Here is a 10,279-nt window from a genome sequence, read left to right on the forward strand (position 1 = left end):
ATTGACCAACGAATTTTTTTGTTGGTAATTGGGGTTCCTTTTGTAGTGTTGGTTGCTTTGGTTGTATTGAGAATTCTCTCCCTTTAAAATTTTAAATAGTTAGGAGGGAACACTTTTATTTATTTAACTATGTTTCAACACTTCTATTTATCAATTAAAACATAATTCTTGTCATATTAATTTGATTATATTAGCTGGGGTCCTTGGGGAGTAACCATGAATTCTATTTGGACTTAAGAAAGGGGAAGAATTTACCCCAGGTTCTGTTTTCAAAAAATTGAGTTAATTTCTCTCCAGTATTTTGATGCTATTGAACTTTGCTGAAAGTTTTTTATGCTGAGTAATACAATTAATCAAGTCCTTTATAGATTTTGGTCTGTCACAATTATTTGCGTTTTCTTTATTTATGCTATTTGGTGAATTCCATCCAATTTCAATATCCGATCTGGTCTCAGCTCGAGGCAAGTTGTACCAAATTGCATTTAGTCTTTTGATGAATTTGAAGTCTTTATCTCTGCAACAACTGCCTCAGATCCCACTTGTGGGATTACACTGTGTATGTTGTTGAATCTCTGCAACAGCTGGAGGTTTGAGGTAATGCCTTGGACCTTCAGGTGTACCCTTTATGCCTCAATTCCTTTGTAGAAGTAAGAAATAAAGTTTGATCTCAGCTCGAGTTGTAACAGAACTTAATTGAGTTTCTATATTTACCGAATGAGTTTTGACACATAAATATGTATCTATTTTATCAGATGAAGTTCATTGATGATTTTCATTTTAACTGATCTTTGTGTATCAAAATGTAGTATTCTCACTTTCCCCACTCCCATTATCTTTAGAGAAAGGTGTAAACTTTATATGTTCTATGACTACTTTATAGTTTTATGAATTTTGATGTTTGGAAATACCAGAAAAGATAAGATTAACATAAAATTCGTATGGCTAATATAGTGCCCATCAGAATTGAACTGTGTCGCTTATGTTTTCCTGGTTTGTGTGTCTGAAAGCTTTCTGAGTATTGGCATTTTTAACAGAAAAGAAGCATGTCTTTGATCATTGAGCTTCACAAAAATTATCACTTTTCTGCCTATGATGTTCCCTTTATGGTGCTTCTTGATTGCTACATTCTGAGCTCTGTTTCCCAATCAGGGAAGATAGCTGTTGTTGGTGGCTGTCGAGAATACACTGGTGCACCATACTTCTCTGCAATTTCAGCCTTAAAGATTGTTAGTTCTTTACATGGCTTCTTTACTTTTCGTCAAATTCTCTCTCCTCCTCCTCACTCCCCACACAATCCCAGGGGAAAATAAACCATCCTTTTTCAGTATCAAATTATTTAAATTTACTACAATTCAAATGTTTGATTATGTAATTATATCAGAGACCTTTTATGACATGGGTATTCGCCTGTTTGACAGGGTGCAGATTTATCTCATGTATTCTGTACTAAAGATGCTGCTCCTGTAATAAAAAGCTACAGTCCTGAGTTAATTGTGCACCCTATTTTAGAAGAGTCCTACAGTATCAGGTGAGTCTTTGTTACGAAATTACTCTAAGTGCACATTCTTAGCGTGTTCTTTTAGTTTCCATTATTGAAGCATCATAAATTTAATTATGAGGGTGCTGACATTGACCAAAGGATTCTTCCAGGGATGAGGAGAAAAGTTCCATATCAGCTAAAGTGATTACTGAGGTTGAGAAGTGGATGGAGAGGTTTGATTGTCTTGTTGTTGGTCCAGGCCTTGGAAGAGATCCGTTTCTCCTGGTGTGCTTTTTTTATTCAAGCCCTTCTAGACTTACACCTGATGTAGTGATGCTTGCGTGTTCATAGTGTTCAGTTGCCACAAATACTTTGTTTTAATCACTCATTCAACAAGATTACATCTTTTTCGCCTAATTTTGGGAGGTTTAGAATTAATTTAATGCTTATTTGCTGTCAAATGCTGCTAACTATAACAAACGCTACTCCATTGCTCTGTTCCAAACATCATGATCTCGAGTATGCTTAATGTTTACCCACTTCTCTGACTGAATCTCTGTCCTTTCTACTGCATAAATGGTTCACTCTCTTTGTTTTTCCAATAATGAGAAACTAGTGAACTTCATCTTCGTAATGAGCCTATCTTTGTGTTCATCTAGCTAAAGGCAAATATTTGGCAATACTGTCATGGTAGGGGATTCTGGTCTTCTGTACACAAGGAAAAGTTGACTTCTTGGTGTCATTTGTCACATTTTCCTATTTCCTGGCCTTCTCTTTAGCTGATATGAATAACTACTACTTGAAAAGGCAAATGTATGTCTTTTGTAAATATCAATCTGGTTTGTTTCAGTTCTCTGTTTGCCTAAATATCATTGCAAGGTAAAATATTGAAAGTCTATGTAACTTTGTGGGTCCAGGAATATTAAGGGTAGTACATGATCATGAAAAGTCGGAATTTTAGAAACATACAAATATATCAGTTTTATGTATTATGCATTATGTCCTGAAAGAAAGCATGATTATCATTGAACATGAGGTGGAGCAACTATTTAAAGCCCTCACAATTCATTTGATTTCTGTGAACCCAAAATATGCTTGTGATCCAAATTCATCTAATTTGTCCTGTGCACTCCGATTCAGTTAAGAGTAACTCACCACTTTTAAGCTTTTATGCTACCAATAAAATAAAATAAAATGGGCCACCTAAGGCCTAAGCAAGATACCATTAATGCTACCAGTAAGTATCATTTCAGAAATTTCTTGCATTAAATGGAAATATATACAACAACAACAACAACATACCCGGGGTAATCCCATAGCCGGGGTCTGGGAGGGTAAAGTGTATGCATACCTTACCCTACCTTTGTGGAGGTAGAGAGGTTGTTTTCGAAAGACACTCAGCTTGAGTAACGCAAATCATGTTAGTTAAAAAGAAAAATATAGAAGTAAAGTGTACATAGCAAACAATAGTGAAAGCATAACACAGTATTCAGAAAACAAGGAGCAATAACGATAACCAAATAATGCGATAACCAAAGCACAAGTAATGATGAGGAGTAACAAAATTCATAGGACATGCAACTGTGAGGAAAATGCTACTACTACTGGTATGAGCGGGGAAACAGGTATAGTGCTCCAAACTACAACCAAGCTTATCCTTCTGGGGTAGCGAGACAATGCTCAACTACCTACTAACCTTTTATCCTAAATTGCGACCTCCATAATCTCCTATCTAAGGTCATTCCTCGATAAGCTGAAGATGCGCCATGTCCTGTCTAATCATCTCTCCACAATACTTATGTGGCCTACCTCTACTTCTCTTGTACCCACCACAACCAACCTCTCACACCTCTTCACTGAAGCATGCCTGAACCATCTCAGTCTCGCTTCCCCTATCTTGTCCACCACGGAGGCCACTCCCAAGTCCCACCTTGGGAACCCACAACCAACCTCTCACACCTCTTCACTGGAGCATGCCTGAACCATCTCAGTCTCACTTCCCCCATCTTGTCCACCACGGAGGCCACTCCCAAGTCCCACCTTGGGAACCCACAACCAACCTCTCACACCTCTTCACTGAAGCATGCCTGAACCATCTCAGTCTCGCTTCCCCTATCTTGTCCACCACGGAGGCCACTCCCAAGTCCCACCTTGGGAACCACAACCAACCTCTCACACCTCTTCACTGGAGCATGCCTGAACCATCTCAGTCTCACTTCCCCCATCTTGTCCACCACGGAGGCCACTCCCAAGTCCCACCTTGTCCCAGATATCTTCATTCCTAATCTTATCTCTCTTAATATGTCCATACATCCACCTCAACATCTTCATTTCTATCTCTCTCATCTTTTGAACATGAAAGTTCTTAACTGGCTAACACTCTACCCCATACAACATAGTCGGCCTAACCACTACTCTGTTGAACTTACATTTAAGTTTTTGTAGTACATTCTTATCGGACTGCACGCGGAGGTGGGCCTCCATTTTATCCACCTCGCACCATTATGATGCATGACATCGTCATCAATCTTGCCATTGCCTTGAATTAGAGCCCATTTGGATTTGCTTGTTTTAGGTGCTTTTAAGTCAAAATGCCTCTTAAGTACTTTTGTAGTGTTTGGGTAATATAAAAAAGTACTTCTAAGCATTTGTTTTTAAGCCAAAAATCATAAGTTGGAAATCCTAACTCATGACTTTTGGTGTACAAGTCATAAGCTATAATCCCATCCAAATAGGCTCTTAAAGACCCATGATACTTCAAATATATGTGCAGAAAATCTCCTTTTTCTCCTCCTTTTATGCTTTCACTTTCTTTTGTGGGTTCTTTTGGTACAATTGGATTTTAATTACTTGTATATTCTTCCAGGATTGTGTAAGTAATATCATGAAGCATGCAAGAGAGCGCAATGTCCCAATGGTTATAGATGGGGTATGATGACATTGATATATTGTGAGCTAATTCTCTGATATTCCATATGGCATTACTCTCTTGATACGCCATCCTGTGGTCTTTGTTTTATCAGGATGGGCTTTATCTCGTGACCAATTGTCTTGATCTGGTTAGTGGTTATCCCTTAGCGGTGCTGACTCCAAATGTGAATGAGTATAAACGGCTTGTTCAGAAAGTACTAAATTCTGAGGTAAATGATGAAAATGGAACCGATCAGTTGTTGTCTCTTGCAAAAGGGTGAGCTTTTTAATCCATATCTCATCTTTGCCTGCTGTTTGTCCTCTTAAATTTGCTTGTGACAATGATTTGGTAGACGTCCAAAGTTACATGATCTTTAAGTATAGCCTGCCAATTATTCTGTTCCTTCAAGGTCATGGTTATATGTTAAAAGCTGTGTGTCAAGACCTAGTTTATACGGCACAAAACTACTACTCCACTAGAGTGTAAAAGAAGGCATTATATGTTTAATAGAATAAAGAGGAAGCCTGGTGAAGAACTTACTGACTCTTGCTTAAGAAAAAGTGGAGGTGACTTCTCATGCTTGTCAGGCAATGAGGGTAGACCAAAAGCATAAAATCGCCCCAGCCGCCTATTCAGATTTTCCCTCCCTTGAGGAAGAAATGACTTATGCACCTCCTAAGTAACTTTTTTTCAGGTTGGTGTTTGAAATAGGATTTATGTCATATAACTCTGAGTTTATTCACAGGGATATGACAAGTAGTTGAGAAATAAGATTACCAACTCGGAGATCCAGGTTCAAATGACAACATTTAGGATGATCTATTTGCTTCTGTCAGGTGGCTGTTAGTGGATTAGTCGAGCTGTGCACAAGTTGGTCTGGATATACCATTATCCCCAGGAAAAAAGAACTGGGTTCTAGAAACTTGAGATTTATCTTGTGAAAAAAGATTTTTGCTGTTTAAGAACAGTCTGCCAATTATTCTGTTCCTTCAAATTCATGGTTATATGTTAAAAGCTGTGTGTCGAGACCTATTTTATACCTTACAAATCTTCAACTCCTTTAGAGTACAAAAGATGACATTATATGTTTAATAGAATATAGAGGAAGCCTGCTGAGAACTTACCGACCTTTGCTTGAGAAGAAGTGGAAGTGACTTCTCATGCTTGTCAGGCAATGAGGGTAGACCAAAAGCATAAAATGGCCCCAGCCGACTCTCATATTTTCCCCTCCCTTGAGGAAGAAATGACAATGCACCTCCTAGTAACTTTGTTTCAGGTTGGTGTGTGAAATAGGATATATATCATATAACTCTGGGTTTATTCGCAGGGGTATGAGAATGGTTGGGAAATAAGATTACCAACTCAGAGATCCAGGTTCAAACGACAACATTTAGGATGATCAGGTGAATTAGTCGAGTTGTACACAAGTTGGTCTGGGTATATCATTATCCCCAGAAAAGAAAACTGGGTCATAGAAACTTGAGATTTATCTTGTAAAAGATCAACTCTTGATATTTTCCTGCTAGATTTTTGCTGACTTTGCACATGTGTAACAGACTATAGTGGAGTCTCAAAAAGTAATGCCATTGGAGCCCCTAGGATTTTGGTTTAGTGGTAAGAGTGCAATGCGTGACATGTGGGTTATGCGCACGTTATGGGGTCTAACCCTGTCACAAACAAAAACTTAATATTTAAGTGGAGGAGGTTAGAGGGGTGACCCAATATCAACCGAGTTTCAAACCGTGCGCCGCTGGTGCTCTGGCATTTCTTGGTTTAAAAAAAGTAAAGCAATTCAGATTTATATATACACGGTTGAGAGGTCTGCAACCACCATAGCATTTTCCTCTAGTTTGGATCTGATTTAAGAGGATGTACATATAACTATCTTTCTCTTGGCCAGTTTATAGCTGTCAAGATTCATCTCATTGGATTTATCACTTTTATTACTAGTGTTGTAATGGGTAACATATTTGTTTGATCAGGATCGGTGGTGTTACAATCTTGCGGAAAGGGAAATCGGACTTTGTCAGCGATGGTAAAACAGGTAATGATTTTTCTTTGTTAATGGCCTTTTGCAGATGATTTAATCATTTGGATTGCATAGATCAGTAATTTGCTGGTGGATGAACAAGCCTTTTGTGCTTCCGGTATGAGTTCCGCCTGCATATTTTCATGATGTGCAAAAAGTTGAGACTCCTGCTTTCATTATTCAGTGGAGGAGAATATCTAGTCTATTTTCTACTTAACTTAGTTATGAGACTTATATTAATATGAGGAAAATGATCATGTAGGACTTATATTTTTATAGGGACTTTCAAGCTGTAAATCTAAATCTTTATTGTGAAAGTAACTACTCGGACATGCTAATAAACTGATGCTCAGTCAATGTAAGCATATTTTCAAAAGATTTTCAGTAGTATTGGATATTTCTTTTCCATTTTGATTTGAAATGAAGCATCAGGTTAGAAACAGATGAAGTTTTTCTATTACTTTGTAAAGTGCCTTAGATTCAGGGGAAGAACATTTAACTATAAGATTGGGGACATGGTTAGGCCCCAGTTCTTCTATGAGATTATGTTAAAGATACTTGTACTCATAAGACAACCTTTTCACAATCTTCTAGCCTAAGTTTGTTGTGTTGAAAAAAAAGATATGGCTTACGGAGCCTAGGAAAATTTTGAGAAAAGATGAACTCAGGGACCAATTTAAGTTTCAATGTTGGATGCTGTTTAATAAGGCTATTATGAGAAAAAAACATCCTTCAATAGTGGCTTGAGTTTGATGTTGGGTTGTTACATATCTATTATGCTGCTTCTAGTGCTTCTGGCGTATTTGCAACATTACATCTTCATATGAAGGAAATTGCATCTAGTATTGTGCTCTATACCTATTTGAGGGGTCATTATCTGAACTTTGCAGCGCTAGATTTGTTTATTGAGGATGGTGCACCATTCACTGTGCTTCAGTTTAAGGAATTCCTGGGCAAACTATCAATCCTAGAGTTCCCAGTATTAAAAGGATATAGGCAACATTTTCACTATTGATATGTTGTCTTCCATTTTTTTTATAGTTTGATGCAATGGATATAGTTGGTGTATTGCATGTATAAATGCTGACTCTAATTACGTCAAATGCTTAGATGCATCTTTCAGCTCCTATGTTTGAATTAAAAAAGATACGCAACACCAACAGATGTTGTCTATGATTACAATATACTCCTTAAGCGATGAGCTCAAGAGGAGCAAGGTTTATGGAATGGTTACTTCAATACTTTTGGAAGTCATGAGCTAACTAGCGATATGTGATATGCAGCTTGTGCAGTGAGTATTTATGGTTCTCCACGGCGCTGTGGTGGACAGGGTGACATACTTTCAGGAAGGTAATTATATGTTCTACCATACATATGGGTTACCATTTTCAGTGTAGTTTAATAAATTATAATTATAACATGTTATTTGTCTGACTCTCCAGGTTCTCCACAATTACTATAGAAGTATGTGTTATTTATATTTCTTGTCAGTGCATAAAAAGAATTTGAATTCTATACATTTATATTCATAAGTAGAATGCAACTTCACAGTTCTGGCCAACTATAACTTGCATCCCCTGCTTACTCTCTTCTATGCAACTGTATTAGTTAATCTCGCAACGTAAATGGGCAGTGTTGCAGTGTTCCTATCCTGGGCCCGCCAGTGTGCAGCTAAAGGGGAGGTAAGCATGAATCCAACCATACTAGGATGCGTTGCTGGATCTGCTTTACTGAGGTACGCAGCATCTATGGCGTTTGACAACAAGAAAAGGTCTACACTCACCGGTGATATCATTGAATGCTTGGGAAGAAGGTAGGAGTTTCTTGCATCCTTTTATTCAGTGTTGAGAACATTGGCTCCAACTTGCACTTTTCTCTTCTCAGTTTGCAGGAAATATGCCCAGTCTAGTAGAAACTTAATGGGGGGTTTTCTTGGAAGCACAGCACTTCTACTCTACTAGAAGAAGCAGTTCAATGGCAAAAGACTAAAGGGGGGAAAAGAACAGAAACCACAAGTAGAAAAACTAAGTCTCTTTTGATGCTAATAAAGACTCCATATTGCAGTTGTTAAATGTGTTATCTGATTTACTAAATAATCATAGGCTTTTGCTTTTTTAGGCATTGATTTAAGTGTTATCCAGCAGTGAAGGAGGGAGATGAGATTCAGAATACATTATTAGCTCCAACTAAACTATGTTAATCCTAGGTCATGCCATTGCTTGCTAGATAGTCTGGTACCATATTAGCCTCTCGGTAAATATGGTACACTTGTGATCGATGACCCATTGCCTCGAGTAGGAACCTGCAATCATTCAACATACGTTAATGCATTTCGTGTTTAATCTTTTCCGTTAAGAAATTATACAGGAGTTTCTTTTAAAATGAATTTTATCAATAATCTCTTCCTGGTTCTACGCCATTGGTTATTCTTTTCTTTTCTTATTTGTAGAGAAAAGGAAGGAAAAACAAATTTTTAGATCCAGTTATGCTAAATTTGCTATGATTAAGTTCTAAATTTGAGTTGAACACACTTAAAATAACCATAATTAGTTGCTCTCTTCCAATTTATCTTCAAGAGTTAATGAATTAATATTGTCTAGTTATCATTGCTTCTAAGTGAAGGGCTATCTGGTGATCATTGCTTCTAAAAATAATTGAAGAAGAGGTTGCATGGACCCAAGATTTGAGAAAGATGGGAGTCCCCGTTATTATTATTTTTAACATAGTGACAAAGAATGGACGACCCTCTGTCCTCTAACATGCAAGCAAATGACACAAGAATTTGAAAAACAACCGTTTGATGGGGACCGCAAGTGTGTTTGGTATGAAAGGAAATATTTTTCCATGATTTAAATTAAATGTTTTTCAAATAAACTTATTTTTTTTAGATTAAGGAAAATGACTTCTGTACGTAAAGTAAAAAAAACATTTTTTAAACCTCTCTTTTAACCTCACCACCGACCCCAACTCGAGACCAATGATCCGACCTCAACTGAATTTCAAATTGGGTTGGGTCTCAAGTCGGGGTTAGGAGTTAGGACCTAGCTCAGGATCAGGAATCCAATCCCAAATCGAGGTTAGATCTTGTGTTCCGAGTCTTTGGAAAGAGTTGGGGTCAAGAGTTTGTTTGAGAGTTGGGTCAAGGTTGGAGTTGGGTTTGAGGGCCCGATCAATCTGGAGTTGTGTTAAGAGGGTCGAGTCTCGCCATGGGTAGGGGTCAACGTCTCAGGTCTCTAGTCGGCTCCTAGGTCAGGGCAGGAGTCAAGTTCTGAGTCAAGATCGAGTCTCGGATCAAACGCCAAGGTCATGAATTGAGGGCTCGAGTTGGAAGCTGGGTCCCTAGTCATGGTCGGCATAGAAAGACTAGGTCCCAAGTCAAGGTAGGGACTAACTCCTAACCCAAGACCCAAAACTCAGCCCTCGAACTAGACCCCAACCCTAACCCAGGACCCAACTCCCAATTCGGGATCCGATCCTCAACTCTTGATTATAGAATTTTCAGGTCCGATGTCATAGTATTGTCCTAAAATAAGTTTAAAAATCGCTTCAAAAACCGAAACGGATTTGAGTTTTGCCAGTCCAGGCCATCAATGTAATGCTTCTCCTCCAAGTTTGAAGCATCCAATCAAATTTGTTATCACCACCATTTGATTAGCCTATCATTCCCCACCTCATAAACATAACAACTAAAACCTAGTACTATAGTACCCCTTCTATCCTCCTCTTCGATAAGTTTAACGTATAAAATCAGACAGTTTGCTTTGCCCTCATCTTCACAAGAGCTGCATTTGAATAGCAGCATTGAGCCACAAAGTTCAGAGAGCCGGAAAAAAGGGGGGAGGGGGGGGGGGGGGGGTGT

General features: G+C 38.3%; 1 protein-coding gene across 1 annotated transcript in view; it reads left to right on the top strand.

Annotated features, from left to right (window-relative positions):
* Positions 1-8,701, top strand: part of LOC102584947 (ATP-dependent (S)-NAD(P)H-hydrate dehydratase) — a 12,973-nt gene extending 4,272 nt beyond the window's left edge. Inside the window, exons 3-11 of the mRNA XM_006349167.2 lie at positions 1,150-1,226; positions 1,419-1,528; positions 1,651-1,765; positions 4,347-4,409; positions 4,504-4,667; positions 6,374-6,435; positions 7,704-7,770; positions 8,054-8,233; positions 8,305-8,701. Of these exons, the coding sequence (XP_006349229.1) occupies positions 1,150-1,226; positions 1,419-1,528; positions 1,651-1,765; positions 4,347-4,409; positions 4,504-4,667; positions 6,374-6,435; positions 7,704-7,770; positions 8,054-8,233; positions 8,305-8,329 (863 nt within the window). The 3' untranslated portion in view covers positions 8,330-8,701. The remainder of the gene's footprint in view (positions 1-1,149; positions 1,227-1,418; positions 1,529-1,650; positions 1,766-4,346; positions 4,410-4,503; positions 4,668-6,373; positions 6,436-7,703; positions 7,771-8,053; positions 8,234-8,304) is intronic.
* Positions 8,702-10,279: the final 1,578 nt, after the last annotated feature.

Source organism: Solanum tuberosum, unplaced genomic scaffold (genome assembly GCF_000226075.1).
Source record: "Solanum tuberosum cultivar DM 1-3 516 R44 unplaced genomic scaffold, SolTub_3.0 scf00104, whole genome shotgun sequence".
Lineage (NCBI taxonomy): Eukaryota > Viridiplantae > Streptophyta > Magnoliopsida > Solanales > Solanaceae > Solanum > Solanum tuberosum.